Source organism: Melanotaenia boesemani, chromosome 3 (genome assembly GCF_017639745.1).
Source record: "Melanotaenia boesemani isolate fMelBoe1 chromosome 3, fMelBoe1.pri, whole genome shotgun sequence".
NCBI lineage: Eukaryota > Metazoa > Chordata > Actinopteri > Atheriniformes > Melanotaeniidae > Melanotaenia > Melanotaenia boesemani.
Genome location: NC_055684.1, coordinates 34,798,615 through 34,824,793, shown reverse-complemented (window position 1 = coordinate 34,824,793; position 26,179 = coordinate 34,798,615). Strand labels below are relative to the sequence as shown.

At 39.7% G+C, this 26,179-nt stretch overlaps 2 protein-coding genes across 4 annotated transcripts in view; one reads left to right on the top strand and one right to left on the bottom strand.

Annotated features, from left to right (window-relative positions):
- The window catches only part of r3hcc1 (R3H domain and coiled-coil containing 1), an 8,095-nt gene extending 5,229 nt beyond the window's left edge, over positions 1–2,866 (top strand). For all 3 annotated transcript variants that reach the window (XM_041980579.1, XM_041980577.1, XM_041980578.1), the window contains exon 9: positions 2,076–2,866. The gene's annotated coding sequence lies outside the window, so the exon portion shown is untranslated. The remainder of the gene's footprint in view (positions 1–2,075) is intronic.
- Positions 1,648–26,179, bottom strand: LOC121636778 (lysyl oxidase homolog 2A-like). Its single transcript, XM_041980574.1, is given in 19 exon segments — positions 1,648–1,956; positions 3,057–3,168; positions 5,235–5,371; positions 6,952–7,067; positions 7,310–7,550; positions 7,730–7,895; positions 10,133–10,152; positions 10,155–10,203; positions 10,205–10,297; positions 10,425–10,448; positions 10,450–10,508; positions 10,511–10,531; positions 10,534–10,575; positions 12,237–12,420; positions 12,994–13,210; positions 14,571–14,779; positions 21,593–21,765; positions 24,197–24,511; positions 26,017–26,179. Coding segments are annotated over 18 exon segments (2,217 nt in total). The 5' UTR covers positions 24,480–24,511; positions 26,017–26,179; the 3' UTR covers positions 1,648–1,885.

The following is a 26,179-nucleotide window of genomic DNA, read 5'->3' as shown; positions in this document are numbered from 1 at the left end:
AAACCGATTAACTCTCATTTTGTTTCACATTTGCTTGCTCTTTCAGTAAAGTTTCTAAAGTTTATCATGAAAAGAATATGACCATGATTATTTTTTTTTCTCTGCTCTGAGAGGAAACAAATCAGAGTGAATTGAAGTTGTGGTTTCTTTCTATATTACTATAGAAACATGTTTTCTGTACTCCAGACGTTTACATGTTACAGCTAATAACACATTATAGCAGCAGCATGTTCATCCATGTTATTTATAAGCTTCACACATGAAGCCTCACTTCCATTTTTACACTAAAACACAAACTATTCTCATGTCAGTAGTATGTGCAAATTTCCCACCAAAATTCTTTAAAGTTTCCACCCGCTTGTTTGCAGTACATGACATTGTGACATATAATGTGTGAATTATATTGTATGTGTATTGATTTCACACATGTGCAACATTCTGGTGCCTCAAAAATCTCAAGAGGAAAAACAAATCAGTACCATGAAAAACTAGCTTGCTCTGTTTGTTTGTGAAAGATATTTAAAATATGCAGACACATTGTTTGGTGATGTAACATTACCATACCTTCTTCTATATTTTTGCTGGTTGCCATCAGTGTGTTGACCAGCCTTTTCACCATGTCAACAAATACAACTGTGGTGCTTCATCCCACAGCTGAAGGGGGTGCCAAAGAGCAAAAGAAAAAGCCAAACTTTCTAGTTGGGCTTTAAATGCTCGGGTTTCAGACAGAGCTGCACTATAACTACTGATAAGAACACACAGTGCAGTAAATACTGCATTTCAGTACACTGAAACATTAAAGAAACTTTGTGCTTTCACAATATTTTATTTAAATATGTAAGGCTTTTCCACATTAATCTCTGTATACAAAATACAAATAATCACCAACTTGCAAGTACCCTTATAAAATGAAGGATTCTTGAATCTCCACGTGAAAAAACAAACAAAAAACAACTAATTTCAAAGACTATGTAAAGATGTATTCACATACGTGTGGCTATTACAGTACTTCCACAATGTTATTGTAATCCCTGATGGAAATAACTTAACCTCTGATATAGAGTAAGAAGCAGATGGGGTGTGCAGATAATGAAGACGGAAATGTATTTCTGCTGTCATGAAGAAGAAAAAAGGAAATAAATACAACATTTTTAAAAATCTGCCCAAGTTTGTCAAACAAGCAAAAAAGTACCATCTCACTCAGTTTAATTCGATCATTATTTTGTGATTGAAAGTCTTTACACAGAAACACTGCAGGAACCACATCCAAATACCTGATGTGTTCATCAATCTGAAGCTCTAACAGAACATAAAGATCCTGTTTTCACTTGATTATAATGTTAATGACATGTTGTCTATTTGTAGTTGGTTAAGTAAAATCTTGAAAACACTGCTTTACAGTGTAATCATGTACAGAATTTATTTATAGTGTTAATATGCCTAAAGAATAGCAAGGAAGCAATGCTTATACAGCTGCTTTCTTCTCAGCTGTTGGAGGGTAAAGCTATAGTTCGAGATACTGACCAGATATAGCACCAGATTTAGCAGAAGACTATCTCCATCCATCCAGAACAAACGTAGCGTGCAGGAAGGCCTTGGTCGTGATTAATCTTTGGTTTGATGCATTCTCCACATTCCATGTTTTTCCACACAGTTAGTTGAATAAGTTATCTGGCAGCAATCCTTATCACATATCCTAATAAGATATAGAGCTTGTGGAGCTGAAGGTGATAAATGGATTTAGAAAGCAAGCAGTTGATTTTCCCATTGAGCAACGATCCAGCAGCGCTTCAAGGAAGCAAAATCACACAGCTCCCTGTAGTGGTTGTCAAATATGTGTATACGCTTCCCTGATGCTGTCCATTTGTCTAGTCCATCCCGGGGTCTACCTGTGTGAAAGCTGGTTGTTCAGCAGTCCAGGAAATGTGTCCTCCATATCTGAACTTAGTGTGCCACCTGTGAAGTCATACAGGAAGAGGATGAAAAATACTCTAAAAATCACATAACTCACATTATGAAGCTTCTGATTACACCAAGCCAACTCAGTTTTAATTTTGTCTTTCTGGTTTCTACAGAAAGGTCCAACAGAAATCTGCCTCCATTCACTGAAGCTTAACGGATGAGGAGATGTACGACTGCTGTCCAGCAATGTTCACCTGCTTCAGCTGAACAGGTTGGCAGAATCCACTGCCCCACGTCACTAACATCCACCCTGCTGAGGAGTCTGAGCTAGACCTGAAACTACCAGCAGCCTCAGAGCTGATGTACTCCAGCTGATTCTGTTTGTTGCAGCTCCTACTAACTTTCAGCATCACTAATAAGGCACATATGCCTCAGCATTAAAGAAATGAGGATAAAACAGATTTTTCAGATGGTTATGATGGTTCTAAAATTAAACAAGATAGTTAGAATGTTATTGCATGTTAACTCAAAACTCAAGTATGTTTCATTCCCAGACTATTTTAAAGAGGTTTTGTTTCCCTGTTGCCTGTGTAGTGCAGGAAAGGTTGCAATATCCTACAGAAGTGTTCATAGGTTGATTCTCAGTATTGGGTGGCATTATGTTGCATGTGAATGTTTTCTAATGTTTAGTTGATTTTAAGAACAAACATTAACATTTTTCATTTAATACAAACTTACCATGGGTAAAGTTTTTTAGTTTTTTAATTGCCAGCAGTTTGAGCCTTGGATACTTAGAATGTCAGACCCTTTCTACTTGTCACAGTACTGTTATTTGTCATGTTCTCACTTGAAATCTATTTCACATCTTTAAAAAACAATGTCCAGACAGTGCCATTCAGAAAGAAATGGCAAAATTTGTATTTATTAAAAAAAAAATAATAAAAAAAAATTCTTTGAGCTGAAATATTATTGTCCTGTTGTTTTAGGTAAATATTCAGCAGTAAGTTTTGGGGCAGCAGAAATGAGTTTTATAAAATAAAACATATTGTAATATAAAGATTAATAAGTCAACTGTAGCTACATGGTATGTATAGCTGCTTTACATTTGGGTAGTGTGCAGCTTTAGTAGAACCCCCCACCAGTGGTGTCCTTACCTATATGACAGTTGTACATCCATATCCGATGTCCATCGTACCGGGAGCGACACTTCATAATGTTGTTGGTGTAATCTGATTCTGCAACCTCATAGTTTGGGTTTATCACAACCTAAATGAGAAAAAAGTGTGTGATCAAGGAGCCTGGTAATGTATCTCAAAGATTTGTTAAATTTATCCAAGTTATTAAAAAAAAAAAAAGATCCTTTTTGCAATAATTTACAGTGTCTATCAGCAAGCCCTGCTCTCTTGTTCGATGAATCTGTGACGGTATATATGGGATAATATAAAAAACAGTTACAGAAATGTGGAGAATCTTTATCCGTTTGGTCTACAAGTCTACAGCCTTTTCTGTCAGAAGATGTATCCTATCTACAGTAACAGGGTTAGACCACCAGACCAGGGGTCTCATTTATAACCGTTGCGTACGCACAAAATGGGGCCTGAAACTGGCGTACGCCTCTTTTCACGCAAAGGTTGTGATTTATAAAAAACAAACTTGACGTGAAAATGTGCGGTCTTTCACGGCAGCTCTGACCCATGCGTACGCTGGTTTTGGAGGCTGGGGGAATTGGCGACACAGATGGAGAGGTGGGGAATTAACAACACACTGCATCCAGAGTCCTCTTGTGGCAGCGTGGGGTCCTGTCACCATGTCTCCAATTAATTTTGCGCTCTGGCTGTATGACCGCAGATGTGATTTCGGCTCACTGGTCAGCGTGCATGACTTCAACCCGGCAAGAGTTCATAACCCGTCTCCGCTGTCTATGCGTCCTGCTACACTCTTCCACATCCAATTTCCCTATATTGCAGGAGAACAGGCCGACATTAAAAGGCAATTTGCAGCAATGTCCGGTTTTCCTATTGTAATCGGCGCAATTGACTGCACTCATATTGCTATAAGGGCCCCATATGTCGATGAATTCATGTATGTCAATAGGAAGCATGTGCATACTATCAGTGTTCAAGTCATATGTCAATCCAACATGATGTTGACAAATGTAGTTGCACGATGGCCTGGCTCTACACATGACTCTTACATCCTAGCGCAAAGCAGTGTAGGGAAGAGACTGCCGGCAGGCGCTGTACGTGATGGCTGGCTTCTTGGTAAGACAATAACTTTATATTGACAACCAGCTTAGCCAGATGCAGACCACTGATGCACTGTTTCATTGAAATGCAGGGGACAGTGGCTACCCCCTCCGGCGCTGGCTCCTGACCCCCTTCCCAAACCCCCAGAGCGCAGAGGAGACCCTGTTCAATACCGCTCACTCCCGTGCGCGCTCAACTGTAGAGCGCGCCATCGGCCTTTTAAAATGCCGGTGGCGGTGTCTGGATGCGTCAGGGGGTAGATTATTGTACCATCCCCAAAAGGTGTGCAGGATCATGAGGGCGTGTGGCGTGCTGCACAACCTGGCACTGAGGCACGGCATCCAACTACCTCCTGGCCTCCCCCCTCCTCGGAATGCCGACCCTCACCCACAGCCCCCTCCCAGACACAGGGAGTTCCAACACGGGGCACGGCTCCGTGAGGAGGTCATGCAGCGATTAAGCAGACAATAAGGTTCACTTTTTCACAAGCTCTTTTAATGTGTTTGGAATGTCGAACATAATGTCACACAAATTATGCAGTGTTGTTCTGATTTCCTTCACTTCATTGATGGTTTCTTTTTGATCTCCGCCATGGTCCGCTCTGTTCCGCTCACAGAGTTAACTGAGGTAACTATGTGTTGCCACTCACGACACTTACTCATATTTGTCACGCCACTACTGTGGCTACCAAACAAAATAATTTTTCGACTCTCCACCTCACTCACTAATGCATCGATTTCTGCCTCTGTGAAGTTGCGGTTTTTGGTTCGCTTCCCTGCGGTTGCCATTGTTCATGGATCACAACATGGATCAGCTGGCTCATTTTAATACACGCTGAGGTACTTTGCATTGACCATTTATGGTGGAAAGTGGGTGTGTAGTGGGCGGAACATGAGCCAAATTCACCTGCGCAAACTTCAAGGACGAGTGTGATTTATAAAGGGGAAATTGCTTGCACCTGTGCGTACGCACGGTTTTATAATTCAGAATATTTTATGGCGTACGCCAACTTCCGGTTTTGGGCGTAAGTACACTTTTAGTAAGAATCCTACGCACAGTTTTATAAATGAGACCCCAGATGTTTACCTGGAAGATGTAGTCGCCAGGCTGCACATCTGTGATGTCGATCCATTGGCAGTCTATGTCGTGTCTGTAGGTGTCCCAGCAGCCAACTGTGATGCCCTGTGAGCCAAAGTTTGCACATTCGTACCTCTTCTGAATACCTAAAATCAAAACAGACTGCACAATCAGTACCAAGATTCTTAAAATTAATTTCCAACTAAATAAATAAAAAAATATAACTGATCTGGACAATTAGGACGTGATTGGACAGCATACAGTAGACCTGATTGTATAATATTTCTAAGATAATCTTTTTTGTTACTGTAAGATTGTCACAGCAGTCTCACAACATTCATCAGTGAGATGTGGTTCAGCAGCTTCTTTTTTCCAGCGCTGAGTAAAAGTATGAAAAAGTAATATACATGGTGTATATTATATATATATATTTATTTATATAACATAAATGGTGTGGAGATGGATGGTCATCTTTTCAGTTATGTATGGTGAATATATGAACTCAAACAGAAAATGCTCCAAATCCACCAAACGGTATGTAGTATAACCATCTCAGCTGTTCTCCACCCAGCCCTCACCCACTTGAACTCAAAAGGCTCATATGTGTGAATGCTGTTTCTGGATGACAGTTCAGCTTTTAACGCAATCGTCCCCCAGCAGCTGATATACAAAATGGATCAAAAGGGATGTAACACTGGATTCTGAAATTCTTATCAGAGAGGCCACAAAATGACCGGGCTGGAAACACCACATCTAGGACCATCACGCTGAACACGAGAGCCCCACAAGGGTGCGTGCTCAGCCCTCTGATCTTCACCCTGCTGACTCATGACTGTGTGCCCAGCTACAACACCAACCACATAATAATTAAGCTTGTGGATGACGCAACTGTGGTAAGCCTCATCACCAACAAGGAGGCTAACTACAGGAGATGAGCCAGCTGGTGCAGTGGTGACATGACAACCTCTTCCCCAATGTGGGGAAAACCAAAGAAGTGGTCATTGATTTTAGGAAAAGGTCCTCCCAGCAACCCCCACTTATCATCAGTGGTCCTGCTGTGGAGAGGGTGAAAAGCACCTCACACAGCTCTGAGGACCTCAACTGGACAAGTCACACCACATAGCTGGCCAAGAAAGCCCAGAAACGTCTCTACCTACTCTGCAAACTTAAAAAAGCACAAGTTACCCCTTCAATCATGCTCTCCTTTAACTGGGGCACCATTGAGAGCATCATCGCTGGCTGCATCAAAGTGTGGTATAAAAGCTGCATCACCTCCTGCAAAAAAACGGCTGCAACACATAGTGAAGACAGCCAGCCAGCAGGGTCACTGGTGTCCCTCTACTCTCCCTCTCAGACATTTCCCATACCCGCCTCACCCGCAAAGCCATCGGTGAGGAGATTCTGCAGCACCCGGGCTGTCAGGATGCTGACCTCTATTCACTTACTGCATCACATCTGCCTGCATCACATCTGCCCCCTCCCTCTGGACTGTAAATATTGTAAATACTTTTTGAACATTTAACTTTCTGCCACTTTATTTTTATTTATTATTGTCTTACTTCATGTGTGTCTTTTAAATTATTTTTACATGTCATTGTTATGTCATTTCTATGGTGAGAGAGCATCTCAATTCCCCCATGTTTTTGACATATGGTGAATTAACAATAAAAGTCTTTGAATCTTGAATCTTATCTAATATAACAGGGAGACGGGTGCTTGTATTTACCCTCGTCACAATGGGTGTCCTCCAGACAGAAGCTGGCTTTGTGTCCTTCTGCCACTTTAGTGCCGTTTAGACTCAGCAAGTCATAGTGGGTGAAAACTTCCATACTGTGGTAATGTCTAGATTGAACAGAGAAAAAAAACATTAAACAAACTCCTAGAGTTAGAGAGCTCCACTTGTCTAGTAGTTATCCGTCAAGTCGAAAAAGTCTGACCAAACATTTACAGTAGGAGCTCATTGTTAGCAGAAGTTGAAGTTAGCTGCTGTAACATGCTGAGAATAAAAAATGAGGTTTTGCATAGCTGCTACCTACAGTAAAACCAGTAATTAAATATAGACTGGGGTCCTGTTGATGTCTCACCTATGACATTCATGCCAGATCCAAGAGTGATGTGCTGCCCGTGGTCTGAAGTCTGAAAGGCCGTTATTATGGATCTGGGAGGAGAAGCGGAGAAGGCGGCGGTAGGAGCTGGAATCCGCTTTGTCAGCACTGCTGGACAGACAGTTCTCCTCCTGGGCACACTGCAGGGCATAAAGGGGCCTGTCTTCCAGGTAGGTGGTCTGCTCCACAACCTGAGCACTCAGAACGAGGTCTGGAGCCGCTGGGAGGGAGAAAACGACAAAGGTGGTGGCTGCTAAGAACGGTATGCAAACTGAAACAGGCTGTAACATTTACTATAATTTGTCTTGGGGTGAAATGGCTATTAAATTATTTGTGGCAAAGATCTTCAACTAAATAAGATTCTACAGAAATGTGGTATTTTATTCAACATTTTCTTACTCTGAGTACAAGAAACCCCCGCAGCAAAGCGTCCACCTCCTCTTGGACAGATAATGTGTTTCCCGTGATGCAGACACTGATCCAGAGTCAGCTCAGTTCCTGAACATCTCACCCCGCTCATCACCACAGCGTCAGCTGATGCATCTCCTTGCCAGTACCATGTCTCCTGATAAAAGAAAACACATTATACAGTTGGAAGATCAGGATTAAATGTAAAGGCTGATTCTACTTATATTTATACTGTGAAAAGCTCAAATCAGCAGCTGTTTTTCACAATATGAAGAAATGCATGGAAAACACTTGCATGCTGGAAAAGTGATTTAGTAACACGGTGCACAAGATTTATAGAATTTGGACAGGTCCAGAATAGTTTATCGTTCCTGATTCCAGTGTGCTTAATAACGCAACTTGTAGCTGGCTGCATATGATATGAAAGTGGTATCCTTCATCTAACTATAACTATATACGTAAAGCTCATGTGATTTGTAACCAAACATGATCAGGCTCATTCAACTGTTTTATAAAGAAGGATTTATAATTATAGTATAAGATAACCCCCCAACTGATTTGCTGACATGTAATGCCAGTTGTCCCGCAAGACTAATTCAATCAAATGGTCTCTCACCCATGTCTAGGAGTGCTTCTTTGTCCTGACTCAGCCTTCTCACAAGATTTTGCAGACTAAAGGGAAATCTGGTGTGAAGGAAGGTCAGATTTTCCATCATCTTCAAGGAAGTGGGGGGATTCATGAAAGTGAGAGCTGGGGGATATGAATGTGGGAGTACTTGCTGGCGGACCAGACATACAGCAGTGTAGTTTAGGCCTGATATAATTTGTTCCATCTAGTGGTGGGGGTTTTTCTGGATAAATATTTATGAGTCAGACAGGACAGAGTCTCTGAGGGGTTGAAGTTCTGCTCCGTGATAACAAAAGCCAGGCATGTATTACTCTTTACATGAGAACTCTTATGTAATAACAACTCTCTGTGTTGTGACAAAGCAATGTATTATTATTATGGTTTGGCCTGAAATTTAGACTTGGCACACTTCACTCAGATAAATAGCCTTCACCAGATCCAATCCAAGTTCCTTTTATAAACCCACTGTAGTTATCGATGTGCCTCCCTATTATTCACACACATACTTTCCACACTCATCATCTTCAACCATAAATTCCAGATGCCTTAAAATAGCATAATATAAAGACAACAGGGAGGGTCTTTAGCTCAAAACACCTTTCACCTTATGACATAAAGGGAGCTCTGATCAGACGTAAGCAGTACAGGAGTGTTACACTACACCATTTGGTTTACTGGTGAAGGTGTCACTAAACTTCAAACACACTCATTTTTCTCGTCACCCCTGCTGAGAGGCTGCACATTCATTTGTGTCAAAGGTTTACCCGCACTGACTTGAGTTTTCCACTCACTTTGTCTGTGTGTGTGCGTTTCTAAGCAAGCAACATCTTTTATTTTGCCCTGTGGGATAAATAAAACTCACCTTGTTAGAGGGTTAATGGCATCCACTGCCATGCACACACAGATTCACAAAGAGGCTTAAACTGGGAAGTAATGCAAGCATGTTTTAATCTCATCTATTTCTCATGTGGCTGTAACTGTCATATCCTCTGCTGGTCCTCTTGTTTCAATCAAATAAAACTGTCAAAGAAGCGGTATAATGTGAAGAAATTTAGTCTGGTGGTCCAGGTAAGTCTGTTTACCTTGTTATGGTATTACAGTGTTTGAAAAATGTTGAAACAACAAGGAAGACACCGACTTACACTTACTATGTGTTAGCAAATTAAATACAAACCCCTGCTCGGGTTCGATACATATTAGAGTCAGTGTGATGTGGCTTAATGAGTAAAACAACAATTTAATAGTTGTCCTAATTAATGCAAGGGACATTTCCACATATGTATAATGAAGGAAGCAAAACGTCCATTTTATCCAAAATTTGAGGCTTCTTTCCGAGGGCAGATGTTATAACTATTTTCACACACCTGCAGATGAATTTTCTTAACTTATAATAATTGAAAACAGGCTTAATAACAATGTCTTGGACTCAATCGCTTGAAGCTTTTTGTACTCTAAATTACAGTTTCCAATTAGGTGTAAGTATAAAAAGTCTCACTCTTCACTGGTAACATCCACAGAGCCCAGTGTTGTTCTAGTTAATCTTAACATTTGTGGAACTCTTATTGGCTAAATTTCAGGATATTCTTCCTTCCTTAGGAAAATAGCCTTACGTTTTATGCTTTAAAGACACCGGAATGGTAGGATGTAGATCCCTCTGGGATCACACAAATTTAAAATGCTTTGTTAATTTTCTTTGTGTCTGTGCAGTGAAGACAAGCTGATCCTAAGATCAAGTAAGTGAGCCAAGAGAGAGGACATTTCTTTACCTGGAAAGCATGGCTTGCAAGCCCAGGCCCAGTTGTCTGCACACAACCATGGCCTCAATGGTTCCCCAGCTGTTCACTGCACACAGTACCCCACACCAGGGAGCCATTCCTCTCTGTCAAAACCTCCACACGGCCTCAAATGGATACGGCCCCATTTAACCGAAGCTGAAGATAGGAATATATGTATATATATTTATATATATATATATATAGAGAGAGAGAGAGAGAGAGAGATGTCTCCTCCAGAATGACAGATGCATTTTGAGTTTATATTACAGATTGAGTTACTCACCCTGCTGTTAAATCCCATGGCAGGGAATATTACACCTGACTGCAGCATCTTCCTCATGGCTGCAGCCCGCAGATTCACGGTTAAGTAACACTCAGTCAGAGACTTTCAAACCCAGAGCACTCCACTTCGTTCATGTGGACCAGCCCAATTCCTGCAGTGCACATCAGACACATCAAACAAACTGATTCTGCTGAATTTATGACTAAACTCACAGCTGAATATTAACGGTCATGCACATTACAAAAAATATCATATTGTTTCCATTCCTGGAGAAAAGAAATCTGATGCTTGGGTTACGAAGGATTGAGAGGAAAACAAGCTTGTAGTGCCCACTACTACAGATTGAAAAAGCAGCATCTTCAGCTGCATGAGTTTTGTGAGAACAACAAGTTCTTGCAGAGGCCGATGTAAGTTCCAGTAATTACACTGCAACGAAACAAGCAGTCCGCTATGACAAATGAATACGAGACTCTTAAGGCTTTGTAAAAAACAGAAAAAAAACTTTCTCAGTGTGGCCACAGTTTGCATAATAACATGAGATACCCATGCTGGTTTGTAGCAGCAGCAATCATATAAATTGCATAACAGATAATTGTGATGGGTAAACTCCCAAACATAATAAATGATCAAGTAAAAATGTGATTTGTACATTTGTAAATCACTGTTTATATAACTGGATTTAAAAAGGAATACATAGTACAGTCCCCTTAACAAATAAGGGATAACCAGCTAGTGACAGAATCTTACTGATATTATTGTTCAGTCCACTTTACTGACTTTAAAAAAGTAACACAATAAGCTGGTCCAAGTCTGTGTGTGGTGCCATTTTTGGATCCAGTGGTCAGCTCATAAAGAAATCCCTCCAACAACCTAGCTCCAACTGAATTCCTCTTCTGAAACCCATAAAGCCTGTTTTCTTTCCTGGAACATTTTGTGCTCTTCACATTTGCTGTGAGTAAAACGACCATAACGAGTCTTATAGTGCTGCAGGGATATTACATTTCACAGAATCAGGTTTTGGCTTCAGTGTATAAACATTAATGTGCAACTTCATACAGTCTCCAAAGCCTTTATGTGCTGACCTAAGGTCTAGACTGATTGAAGTGAGACAAAAACAGGTGGCGATGCAGAGTTCAGAGATAAGGTGGAGGTCCAGGTCTCTCATTTCAGTCCACAGCTGGCCACAAGTTCTACTTGAAGTTGTGTTTTTTGTTTTAAATGTGAAATATAATCAAAGTTGAAAACCTGTAAGCAATTAGGTTCAACATTAAAGGTAAAGTGTGTGGCTTATTTGGCTTTTTGTTAGTAAATGAAAAACGATTTAACATTATAACATTAGCTATTAGCAGTAGCTTGGTACCAAATACATGGAGGGCATGCTTGTAACTTATCGGCATTAAAAAAAAAACAATAAAAAAAAACCATTATTATGTATTGTTCTGTAGCTCATCACCTGACAGGACACTCAAACTTCTGAGAGATGTTGATTTTTTTTACATTTATGATTCTTCGTGACTTCCGTAGTTGTAATAACGCTCTTAAACGCTGAGGTTCCAGTAGAGGCACTACTCGGTGGCTTGCATTACATTAGCGCACCACTAGATGGGGAGTAATTCTTACACACTGGGGCTTTAATTTAAAATGTTGCCTTGTATCTACACAACCATTTTATGGAGAAAGTGCTTATCTTAAACATATATTTAGATTTTTATCAGGCAATTTTGGACATTGTATTTTCCTGTACTTCAGGCTACGTAATTTCTACTACCACATCCAATAGGACTATTATACATGTGACAAGTCTGTAGGTACCTTGTCCCATTCTGCCGCCGGTCAGGGCCTCTTTAGCGCTGCCGAATCCCAGCTCACGACACACCACCGTAGCTGCTCTGATGTTCCAGTTATCGTCGCAAACAGTTCCCCACTCACCGTTCTTCAGCACCTCCACTCGCCCCTCACCTATCATGGCTCCGCCCTTTAGTCGTACCAAGGGTTGCTATGGAAACAGCACACAGAATCCTGCGTCATGTGGAGGACAATTATCTTTTAAAAGACTGCTAGAGAAACAGAAGATTAGAAAAAGGAAAAAGACATAATGTTTTATGAAGAATGAGCCCACTTGGGAGTTAAAGAAATCTGGACAGTGTTATTAGCAGGAAATGCTGCGGTGAACTACTGAACTCAAGTCAAAAATGTATGATAGGATAATCCATTAGCTACATTTGAACCTGCTTGTATCATGAAAATATTTGTGCTTTTTACTATCCAATCTAATAATGTATCCTGTATCCTGTTTCATACTGTATACTGAAGCAGACTTGAATTGTACATGCATGTTTTTCTGTTTAAGCTCAGTGATAAATCAACTCAGGAACATCTGCATTGTGCCTAGCTTCAAACACAGACACTAACATCAGCCATATGTTGCTCTCCCACAATGGAAGAAGAGGACCCTGACAACTCATTCAATTAGAAACATGGTCACATAACCATTTTCTTTTTCCTTTGTGTCCATATAATAATATCCCCTTACACATGTAAAATGTGTTTATTATAATATATGACCAACCTCCATTCTGTAGGCCTTGCTGAAACCGGTGCTGACGCTTGGAGCAAAGGCTCGTCCAGGCACACAGCTGACAACTACAGGCATGCCCCTCTGACATGTGCTGTTGCCCTTCAGCTCAATCTCTCCGCCCAGTTTGCAATCAGAAAGTTCGGCCTCGTTGCCTGTGCAGTTGACAGAGAAACCCCAGTAGTTCTTCTTACGGCGCTTTGCCAACAATCTGAGGAGAAATAAACAGAATACAGTGGTATCACTACTTTTATGAAGAGGAGCATATAAAATAATTTTACTTTTCTTTGTTACACTTTACTTAAACATCAAGGAGATGTTTTTTTGGGATGTAAGTATTTTACTTTCTTACTGAGAGGAATTCAACAGTGCTTTCCTGAGCTGTGAGGAACAATCGAAGTATTGTTAGAAGCACTTCTAAAACTTCCGGACCCATACTTGAAAGAAAGTCATCAACTAAGGGTCACTGAGAAAACCCAACAACAACAAACATTAAAACGAGTCTGACCCTTGGAAGAAAAGCAAGGAAATGAACATTTCAACCTTACAGTTCTTACTACTTATTCACATGCTGTAAAAACATGGAGCTCCTAGTTGGTTTGAATTCAGGCACAATTTGTGGTCAATGAATTGTGAAGTGGTGCCGAGGTAGATTAGAGCTTGTTCTTTTTCCCAGGCCCATACTGGCATGGTTGGTGGTTTTCTGTGTATTATTTTAAATTAAAACAGACTGATTGTGATTTTTTCACCTCTGTGAAACTGAACCTCTGCACCAGCACAAACACAGTACAAAATAAAAACTATGATCTTAAATAAAAACATTGAGTACTTGCTTGATTTGATCTGCATTTTTAAATCAGATACATCTATATATAAGATTAGCATCCAATCAGATAAGATTGCATAGACATACAGCTCTGAAAATAAAACATACGGTTTACTCGAAATGATCTTTGCTTTAATTGCAGCCAGAAGCCAAACTCAGGAGTTTGGAGATCCAGGTGGCAGACCTGGCAGAATTGCACATGGTCATTCTTCTGACTGACAACCCATAATCAGTTTTACGTCAGATTTTAAGTTAACTGTTTTTATAATGGAAGGTTTAGTTAATTGTAAAGACCAAACTTGTAGAATCAGTAGACAATATGACTGAGTCCAGAAACAACCACTGTCCAGAACAAGCACACTGGTAGTGCATTAATTTTTTTCCAGTCTTGGGCTGTCATTCATCAACTAAAACTTCCTCTAGCTGCATTTGGCCTCATGACAAGAATCTAAGTCTGTTTAATCTCAAAGCAGAAAAATGGATGAAGGGATGAGTGATGACCAGAGTAAACAAACTTGCTTGTGTAATGTTTCCTAACAGCAGTTTGATACGGGCTCAGCATTTCTTAACGGAGTGAAACTCCAAAAATGCTTAAAGAATTTACCAGAAATGCTTTTTTTTTAACATAACGACTGTTTCTATCACAAAATGAAAAGTGTGAAGTTAATCATTGTATAATACAAACCACTGTTATTTCCTAATAACTCAACTGTATGCTGCTGCCAGCCACGCCACCATTACTCACTTGTAGGGTCGGACATTAAAGCGTTTCTCCCCAGGGAAGCCATACATGCCACAGATGACCCTGCTGTTCATCTCTGTCCACTCCTCGTTACAAATCTGTCTCCACTTGCCTCCTTCTTTCACCTCCAGAAAGCCCTCTGTGATGGGAATCCTTTTTCTGTGAGAGTATGTGGCCCTGATCCTCACTTCCTCCACCTGCACTGTCAAACCCTGAGAAGAAAGACAAAAGTTCTGTTTCATCAGATTATATGCAGGTAGCTTCACACCAATATTTTAGACTTACACTGGTCCAAGTTCTGACCACAACAATATAAAAAATATGTGGCTTTTAGCTGCGATCAGGTAACTCCTCATCATCTGGAAACACTTTAATTGAAAAGCTGTACATAATGAGTAGCACTCCTGACATGACACCTGCTATAAACATGAATCTTATGAATGTTGGTGACTGTTATCAATAAGTGCTGCTTGGTTTGCTATGACAGTGTCAACACAAGGCTGACATTGATTAATAAAACTTAAAGTTAACAAGATAATATAACTTTTCCGAAATATGACATGGCAGGCGTTATTACCAAACACCTCAAAGTGTCAGATGCCACTTATAGTGCCATAGATTATATAAAGCTGACACATTAAGCTTTATGTTTCTTCAGATCTAATAGCTCTGCATGCTGCGATTTGTCTTGATTTTAATATCAAGTTGTCATAACTAAGACTTCTCATACAAGGACAGCTTTGTCTTGTTACTTGACTTTGTCATTTGTGCACAAAGTGTTGTCAAACATTTTGGTAATCCCCTGATTTTCTTAAAGGCAACATATTTTCCTTATGTGAGATGTGTAGAAAACTATTGCATGAAGAATTATTCAGTTGTTCTTCAAAATGAACTGAAATCACACGTACTTTCATCTGAAGCAGTGCTTATATGATGCCTTCATCCCTAAGAAATCACGTTCCTTGAAATGTCCGTGTGAAACCTGCAACATTACATTCAGCTCAATGAAATCCAACTGGAGTTACAACTGAGGCATTAATTTACAAGACACGGTTATGTAACTAGGACGGGAACATTCTTGCAACCTTCATCTGCCAAAAAGCAACTGAATGTTATTTACAAAAGTAGTTCACTTTATTCGTATACATTCAGTGTTCAAATTAACTTTTCCACTTGATGTTTGTAAATTTATGACTATCATATGAGAAATGCAAACCCTCTTCAGAAGAAAAAGAAATTCCACTGGTTATTTTTCATGAACCCAGTGTTTGAACATGTGCTGTAAAAACAAGTCAAGTTGAAAAATATAATGATGAAGTTTTGTTTAGTTTTGCAGAGCAGCCATAGCTTCTTACATCCTTAGTTTGGAGCTGAGATTTAAGGATCTGTATCTGTTTTGTGAGCAAAACACGTTGCTGCAGCAATTATTCCAACTGAAATGTAATCAGTCATGAGTTACTGGATGCTGATAAACGTATCAATGCCGCTACTTTTCCTTTGTGGCAGTGAGCCAAAAAGCTAAAAAAAAAAAAAGTAAAAAAATAGGCAACTTTTTCCTGTGGGGAGATATGAATGCATTTACAACCTCGGGTCTTGTTAGACTTTAAAATAGATGTCTTATATTTTGTTGAATTCTGTAAATGGAGATATTAAACACAGGTTACAGAAAATTAAAATGAGGATAAGTTGCTGACAATTCAGGTGGAAGGTTTCTGTGGTGATCCACTGTCTTCTTAAAGGTTAAGTAAAGCCAGCAGGTCAGACTGTGAGTAAAATAACACTCACAATATGCATTATATGTCATGACCTCCTCTAAATCAGGAGGGAATGGTTACCTTTGGCCTCAGGGTCCTATGGGAAAATAGCTAATAAACCAGCCATTGTTCAGGTCCTTCCATGAGCCAAATGCTGCCGTTTGCTCCTGGATGGGTGTGAAGTTGCACTTTGGGTGCCAAAAACAGCCCCAACTCTAAGCTGCTCAGTGATATGCAAGTGCTGATCTCAGTGGTTTTCTAACAGCCACTGTCTTTAACCCAGAAAAAAAGCCTTCAGGCATGTTTCCCAGAATATTAATAATTGCCCACAGAGTGGTTTCCTGAGATGGCGTCAGCCTCGGGGAATGTTTAAAGCTTTAGAGACTTTTTCAAGACTGCAGAGCTGGAGGAGGGTCTAGTGTTTCAGGGGTGACCAGGGTCCACCCACAGACCACAGCCGTTCGAGCGGGTAAAAACTACTCTTTCATGAAGAGATTCCTGCTTGTCAGAGTATGACAGAGCGTTTTCCGTCAGTGCCTGGCAGAGTGGGAAGGTACAGAGACGTGGCCGTGATTACAGAGCTGGTGTTCTCAATTTTAAACATGTCTTTGTACTTTGTTTTTTCTTTCAGAATACTTAAATAAAGCAAAATGAAGACCAATGAAAGGTCACAGAAAATGTGAAATCGAGGAAAAACAAGAGACTGAAACATCAGGCAGGTGTGAGGTGAGTGTGAGTGTTACAAGGGGCACTGAGCCTCTGACCGGCTCAGAGGGAGGAAACTGGTTGTCTGAAAATGCGAGACTGAAGAGAAGAGGTCAGATGTGCACAGCTGGGATCAGTACAGGCGCCGACCACCCTCCCAAACCCTGACCACCAAACATAAACTCAGCTTGCCAAACCTGAATTAAAACACTGCCAGCAGCCAGTTTCTAGACAGTTTCTTTTAGTTTATTTAACATGGACTATGTGCAAAAGTATGGTATGAATTTAAAAAAAAGATATATGTCCAATAATTTAGTTTAGCTTTACATCTGAACAGAGCTGTAGGCGATCTGGCCTGTTTCCAGTCCTTGTGCTAAGCTAAGTACATCAGTACATTAAGTGAGACTTATTTCTCTCATTTAACAAGTAAACATACTTCAAAAGGTTCTGAACAACAAATCAGACCATGAACCTGACCATTTAGACTGAGTGCTGCCTTACTGAAGTTAGACATGAAACATTTCTACTCAACTTTGTGTGCCTCCCTGATGTAGAAATGAACTAACTCTACTTATTCCTCCTTAAAATGATATAATTGTTCTTGTTTGTAATTGGTGACTAAGGGAAAAAAAGAGCAAACATAACTTAGCCTCTAAAGCGAGCTCCGGTAATTACTGAAATATTTCTAACAGGAGAACAGACTTGTTTTTCTGACTGGGTTTCCCTCAAAATGTAGTTTTGTGAACATGAGGCTGTGGTCTAGCCAGTCTGACTAATGCTTCCACTAGTGGGCATTTCTTCCAGTTTATTCAGGTTGGTGCACGTTCAGCTACACGTGTGCCAGATTCACCTACCGCCCATCTCACTTTACGATTACAAGTATGAATGCTGACCACGCCTCGGTTTAGATGAAAAGCTAGAGAAGGGCAGAATGACTTTCACATCTGTCCCACCTTACTTTCCTCCTCACTAGCCCCCAGTTCCCTAACTTGACTGAGGACATGGTGTGCTTTGCATTTGGAATGTCTTTTAGAGTCTAATGCTCCCACTGTGGTAATAAAAAGGAAAAGACACACACAACTCATCTTAGACGGGCCTTACCTAACTATGGCACAGTATAATGTATGTTGAATAAGAAGTAATAGCCAGCAGCTGGAGAACTTTAAAATAGACTCTAATTTTCACTATTTCAAACAACTTATCGTGTGTTTTAACCACACAAAACAAGAACTTGTGTTGTGTATGCTACGATACAAATCTGAGTACAGTATGTTCTGTCAGTATAAGTTTGTGCAGATAAACCAAAAAAAGTGAAAAGTTAAATGATGAGCATTGAGTAATTACTGGTACACTGATTTAGTTACCTTTAGACATTTAAAATAAGTTTAAATAATTTCATCCTCCATAGCTGGTAGTTTCATTAAAAAAAAAAAAAAAGAAACCAATAAAGCAAAGTATTTCACAAAATGTCTGACTTTTTAAGTTCAAGTACTGCAGCTGCTTTAGTTGGGAAATATCCACGCCTTAGTCTTAACACGTGTGCAGTTCACATGTAAAAATTCACATTCAAAGCATTACTGCCATGTGATAACATTAAATCATAAAGTTCACATATAAAAGTCTTAAACTTGGTTTCTGTTGTACACAAAGGAGAGCTGAGGTTACAGAGAGATCCAGCTGTCGAACATGTGGTGAAGAAGTTTGCTCCTCTGCATGTGCTGCAGGAACTGGCCTCAGTCTCATGACATACAGTAAATCAACCTTTTCTCTTCTTGATCACTGTCCTCCTCATAAGCTTCTTGAAGCCCTCTGGCTCAGTTTTCCTTTTGTTGTATAAAGTATGAGGTGCTGAGATCCTGGGAATCCTAACTTCACTGCACAGCCTTAGCTCTGTTTAAATCTGTAACGAATCACAAGTTTTTTTAATGCTGCATTCTGTTATTACAGCTTGCATTTCTGTTTATGTATCCAATGTAACTGGTCGAAGTAAACATTGTTAATGGTGTTTTAGTAAAGTGCAGCTGTTTTTGCTGATCATTTTTTCCTTATCCCTACATGAGCAAAACTTCCTCTCTCTATGGAATAAAATAATCTGTTCATGAATTATCTTATATCTTAAAATGTATCATTTTCCATCACCTGCGCTGGTTTGTGAACAGTCGGAAGTGCAGGAATAAAAGTGATTCTCGCTCATGCGTGCAACACCTCCTGTTGGATTTTTCTCTTTGGCGTGTGACAGCAGTGTTACACAACGATTACACAGCCAGCTTTTGGAAAACAATGAAATATAGTCCTGGAATGGCTCCTAATGAACTTTTACCATGAATGGAATATTATTCAGAAATAACACATTACACTTTGTTCTGAGCTATTTCCGGATGTCCTAATTCATCAGAGATGAATGAATGAGCTCTAATGAATTAGGACTTAATGAAGCTTCCTGACATGACTTCCATGACTGTAACCCCCAAATCTGTCATAAATGCCAGAAATTAATGCCCCTGTGAGAAATAAAATGTATGATAAATATTCTAACACTGTGATGTGGTGGGGGCATGTTAAAATAATCATCATTATTTATGACGATGGCTCAGTAGCACAGGAATGTATGGCCTTCTGTTGTTCTTTTAGGGGAGTTGTATAACCAGCTGAGTAAGGCTGTGGACATATGGAGTTTGTCTCCAGAGGTCAGATTGGAAGTAAACTGCCTTTAAGAGAAACAATACTTCCAAGAAGAAGCAAGAGGGGAAGTCAGAGGTTAAATCACAGCTCTGACAGAGCTTAAGGTGTCTAAGAAAGACTTTGAGATGGGTATTAAACAAACCCCAACATTAAAAGCTATCTCAAGATGTCATCTCAGCAAAGCCAAAACTCAAAGGGTACTTGGAGTGCTCATCCACTACAAAGTACCCGCATTACTGAGTTCTTCTGCCTTTGTTTCACCATGAAATTTGATTTGGTAGTTTTTGCACTGTCTTGCAGACAAACATACAAACACAGCCCCCCTCCCCTGCCTTGGCAATGGTCTTAGCAAAAGGAACTTGTCAAATATCTAAATATCTACTACAAGAGATTTGTAGTAATTCAAAATATGTGTTTAATTTGTTCCATCAGTCATATTCAAGGCAAATCATCAACATCATGTTAAACGAGGGACTCACAATGTGTTGTGAAGCTCTTAAAGTTCGAACAAAAGTTTCTAATTTAATATTTAATAATTAGGTTTCACTGAGATAAAAATTATCATTAGCCTCCCCTGTTAGTATCTGACCTACTACAGTGCACATAGCAGGGAGTGTTAATTTTCCAGGCTGGCACAGAATGTCAATTCATACTGTGAATAAACAGATTGCAGGAACAGTGCTGCCCATTGCTGCTGTCAGTTCAACAGCTTAAGAGGTGCAGCTACACCTTTTCCCCTTCCCATTCCCCTATGACTTAAAAGACTTCAACCAGACCAAAGAAATATTTACTGGGTGGAGGACTGAAGTGCACCAACACCTTAGAAACCCTAAATACACATGACAAATAGAGTTTTAATCACATATACGACTGATATGAATAACTATATATAGTGTTCAGCATTCCACAATTTAATTTCACATTTATCCAACTCCTCCATTCCCAAGGCTGAAATAAGCATCAGGAAGATAAACAAAGTTATCAGATGCTCTCCTCAGGCTTGTTATCTTAACCAAGTCCAGTAAAAAACAGTCACTGCTCTGGCTGCTGTAGAGTCTTGTAACGCAGCCAACTCTACCAGCCCTCATCTAGTATGAACAAACAAAAAGCTCTGGGATGAATACACTGAGAAAGCACTGACTCTCTTCTAGGCTGCCAAACAAACATTTTTTCAACGCTTTCATGTGTTTTAAATAAAAAACCCTCTATGGTGGTGTCTTTTAATAACTTGTTTTCATACTAGTAGAAGGAATCCTTCATCTTCTCTCACCCACCCTCTCACAGTCACGTTCACAGTCCTGCACTAACTTTCCATCCAGTACGGAGGCGTTCTCTGCAGGCAGACAGGATGGTATTCCTGCTCTCTGAGTCATTTCCATAATCTCCCAGACTGAAGAGTGGGGGTCTGTTGTAGGAAGTAATAGACCAAAAATGTAGGATCATGGTAGAGTTCAGTACAGAATTTCACAGCTTAACATTATTTATTAAACTGGCTGGTTCATTTTACACGTACACCAGTCTGAACTGCACAGAACTATGTGTATTTCTAAGCAAAGACTTCATGTATTCTTTATAGGATAAGATATATATTACAATTTAATGGTGCAATCCCATTCCCGTCAGGAGAATTGGCAGGATTTGAAGAAAATTCCTCAGTTTGGGCGTTCTGGAACAATTTCACTGTGATAAGATTCTTCTTACATCCAAAGCCTGCTCCCTGTTGCCTGTTTCACTGCACAGAACATCTGTTCAGGTTACATGTGTTTACTCGAGCATTTTGCAGATGCAATTTGGGTGTTAATAATTCAGTGATTTAGAAATCCAACCTGTTTTGAACATTTGTTTGAGATTTAACAGTAAGTGCACTCGTCCATGTGAACCTACCTCCTCATTGGCCTGGTTCCGGATGAACTTGAAGCCTGGAATGCGCTTCTGCGTGCACACAACCCCGACATCTTCTGAATGTTTGCAGTCGGATACTCCGAAACCATTGGACTGACACTGAGCGAGGCTCTTCTCTCCACCTGTGCAGTGCACATTGTCTAGCCAGATACGACCTGGAACAAGAGAACGGAAATTGGGCATGTGCTCTGATGTAAACAAGTTTTATGTTCTTTAAATCCATGAATGTATGTTTTTTTGTTGCTTTATTTGAATTAAAACCATGATCAAACCTAGATTTACAGCCAAAACTATTAGTCAATAAACTGAATGGTTCATTAACCTATAACAGTTTGACTTACAGGAGGTTATTGTGTTAGTTTGTGGAGAAAACATATTATCTTTAGATTATGGATAATTTGTTAAAACAGAATTAGTGATATAAAAAAGGAACTTCGAGTCATTGAAAACTATGGGCATTGGTCATTTTTTTCCTTTTTGTAACGTCTTTTTGACCAAAATTGTTTATTGATTATTCAACAAAATATCTAACAAAAAAATCCTGATTTGGATCCCGAGTTAATTGGCAATTTTATGCCCCTTCATTAGACTGCAAGACTCCCTCTTCCAACCAAGCTAGTAGATTCCCAGTAACCTTCTTTTATAAATGATTACCTAATATAAAAATACACATGAGAGAATAGTTTAACCATGCTATGACAACTTAAGCTTTGAGTCACACCCAAGTGACATGAAACCTAGTCACTGAGACAGGAAGCCTAATCACATGGAAATTGTTTTACTCTCTAACATAACCTTTAGCCAAAACCTGGCTCTTAAATGTTGTCATGGCTGAAGCAGATCATCTGCTTTCCAGCTGGCTGGTCTGAAGCCGCCTTGAGGGAAACTACATAACTGTGGCCATGGAAACCTCCGAAGTGGTGCTCATCATTCTGGCAGTTTCAACATGTAGCAGAGGAACATTGTGATCATACCAGCAAAGTGACTGCATGTTATACGGTCACGTAGCCTCCTCTTAGCAAAGTCTTCCAATGGTAAATCACCACAGAGTGAGAACAAGCTCAGTCTCTGTACACTTTTATCTTAAAAAAAAAACTTAGCTTGTGATAAATCTAGACTGCTGAGTTAAAACTAGCCTTTGGAGCTTTTACAGGGTTTTAACAAGCCACTGAAAGGAGCAAGGAACACAGTCCAGATGGATCCATCAGTTTTCATGATTAACTTTTATTACTACTTTGTATAAGTCAGACAAAAAAAAGACTTAAAATTAAAACAAAATTGAGAAAGGAGACAGCCTCTAAACTATAACATAGATTTTAAATTGTAAAAAGTTGCTAACTTGCATTTCCATTTACACAATGAAATTCCAAATAATAAAAATCACTTAATAGCAGCTGATTAACTTCCCTGCTGCAAAACACTCCAAAAGGGTGTCCTGATACTTGTCATGCCTCTGTTTGCAATTGGAAACATTTGTTGGACTCTTTCTGCAGCCATAAGTCACAATGATGAGTAAAGGAAAATCCTGCAGATTACATTTTATGACCACATGTCTCCACCAACGAGAAAACACAGATAAAACTAGTTTCCACCAACACATGCAGACATCTCAGACTGACTCTCTTAACAGGATCCTTCCTCTTCCCCTCCATCTACAGATTATAATCACTAAGAGAGGATGAGCACATTTATAACTTTTTAAAAACTAATAACTGCAATTTATATTTTGCAACTTTAAATGAAAAATCAGCATGTTTCTGTGCATATTTTGTATCACACCTTAACTCATTAAACCTCCAAACTGAAAAAAATTCCTGTCAAGCATTTGAAATATTTGGAGACAACAATTTTACTCAGTCCCAAATGAGACTGAGACTTTGTTCGTTTAACTAAGCCACTGCCATAATTATGTGAACTACTACTTCTTAATTGCTTCACATAAAAAATATTAAATATATGGGCTGAATGCATTCACAACTGTGATTCTCAGCGTTTCCATGATAACTGCTGTGCTTTGGAAAGCTAATTGGAGAGTCGAGTACTTTACTTTTGAAGTGGCTCGCTGCATGTGGCCAATTTAGAGGAAAAACATGTGGCTTTAACAAGGGACACTGACTAAGACTACAGTTACTGATGTACAGTCTCCCTCATCAGCCAGCAGCTATCACATTTACAGAGCTGGGATTCTCATCAGTCTCTACAGTGACAACAGAAGCCTTGCACAACAGAAGAAAAAAAGACAAAAAAAAAGGAGGTGCAATTAATTCTGTGTCTCTAGTTTACACATGTTTCCAGTCTTTCCCCAGCTCACCTATAATGAGAAAACCAGTGACTTACGGGATGAAGAGTCAAGACGGGGAAATCCTGTACCTCATTCAAGGATTTCCATGGAACATATGGAACTGTATGCAGACATGTGCCGTCTTTGAGTGTATGTGGTTAGGCAGCCGACAGATCACTCACATTACCATGCTGTAACTCTAACCTAAGTTCTTAAACAGCTGTGTAAGACATTTTTACTTGAACTTTTGGAAGTTTGGATTTAATAAAGCTTGATTAAGGTGACCAACTGAGACTTTTTCTCACCTTCCCCTTTTCCATATTTGGCAGACGGTGACCAGGAGTCAGCATCCATGAAACCCAGCTGTCTGCAGACCACTTGGGCAGCATAGATGGAGAAGTCATCGTCACACACTGTACCCCACTCTCCATTGTAGTAAACTTCCACTCGGCCCTCATAGTGTTTCTTTTTCTCTCCTGCTAGACGTAGCTGGATTACAGGGTTGCCAGAGTCTGACTGTGCATTGCACAGCACCCACGTGCTCACCAGGGTAGACAAGAGGTAGCAAACTGCAAGTGGGTGCAACATGATGCAGAAAAAGGGAGGAAGACCTGAATGACCTACAGGGAGAAAACAGACAAAGGTGTTACTATTAGCTGTATAACACTAAACTGTGCTTCTTGAGTGCATTTATCTGATTCCAATGTGTTAAATTAGGGGTTAAATGCTATCTGAAGACAGACAGAGGCAGACAGTAATTTGTGGTGTGTGGTACTTATGTCCACAATTTCAGAGAGTAAGCAGAATCATTATAAAACCTTGGTTTGGACATCATACCAAGACCCTGAAGATCTCTCACTAGTCTCTGTGAAACCACAAGTACAGTAGCAGAATTCACCACAGTTTTAGAGGACACTGAATAAGAAGCTAATACATTTGGTTGTCAAGAAAGAGAAGGAGAATTTGGGAAGGTTTGATTATGAAATACAGATAAGAAAGCCTCTCTTTCTGTCTGACGGGCTAATGGAAAGCAAATGCAGGCTCCTGCAGGAAGGGTGCTGCTTCTGTCATTTATAAGCTGATCTCTGCCTGGAGGTTTAACTGAACCCTCTGAACTTCAGTTCAGAGTGAAAGTTGATCCCATCTCCATCTTTCATGGCAAACCAAAGACGTGTCAACAGTAGGACCAAAACCCCTGACGGGGTAAAGGGATGGATGGGGAAACAGTGAATCTAGGAAGACCTCCTCCTGATCATCTAGTGAGTATGGAATGAAGGGGGTAACTTTCTGAGTTGACGTCATAGTAACAGCCCAACAAACTGCAGACGGCTGAATAAACACCCCTGGAGTACAAGGTTAATAAATCCTCCAACTGTGTGAGATGCCACTTGCAAGCCCAAGTGAAACATGTGGTTTATCGCCTCAAATAGGACTGTACTCAGCAGAAAGCAGCAGTTAATTAGTAAAACCACTGTGACAGTTTTGAGTGAGTTCACCAGAGATAAGAGAGTACTTCTGAACAGCTTTGAACGAACAAACATCACTTAAGGCACTTTTAAAAAAAGACATCTTTAAATTTGGTTTATTTTAACATTGAGAGACACACCCACTTCCTACACAGTCACAGTTTAAACTTGTGATATCAGCAAAGATTAAGAAAAACTTTTAGTGATAAGCTAAAAAAAAAAAAAAAGTAAGAGCTTGTTAAATTGGCTTATGTAAAAAAAAAAAAAAAAAAAAACCAAACACTTATGCTGCGTTTATAATCAAAGCTGTGCTGGTGCATATTTTATGGTTAGTTTAATAAAATGATAAACATCTAGAAACTATCATGGCAAACACTGATTCAAATGTTCACTGCCAGTTAATTGTTAAGTGTGATGCTAATAGCATCGTGTTAGCCCATTTTCTGTGGAATTTAACACTATAATGTATAAAACAATTGATGATAAATAAAATGTAACAAATATAAATAAGATAAAACGCTTATACGTTATATTTTCAATCCTAAAGCAAAGGCAGTGCCGAAAATATAACAAAGCATTCTCTAATATCTCAGTTTCACATATTCATGCACGTGCGAGTCAACATCCAGTCAGTGGTCGGACAGCCAGAAGATTCTTACCAGTAAAAACTCTCAGAAGAAGAAAAGTCTGCTCTTTCCAATACAGTGATTATGAAGTTGCCAACCTGTTGCAGAGGATGAAGTTGGAGGTAACGGCTCTTTGTCTCCTTAAGTACTTTTCTAGAAGTTTTTTTTTTCTGTGCTCCCCCTCACAGCTGGCTGC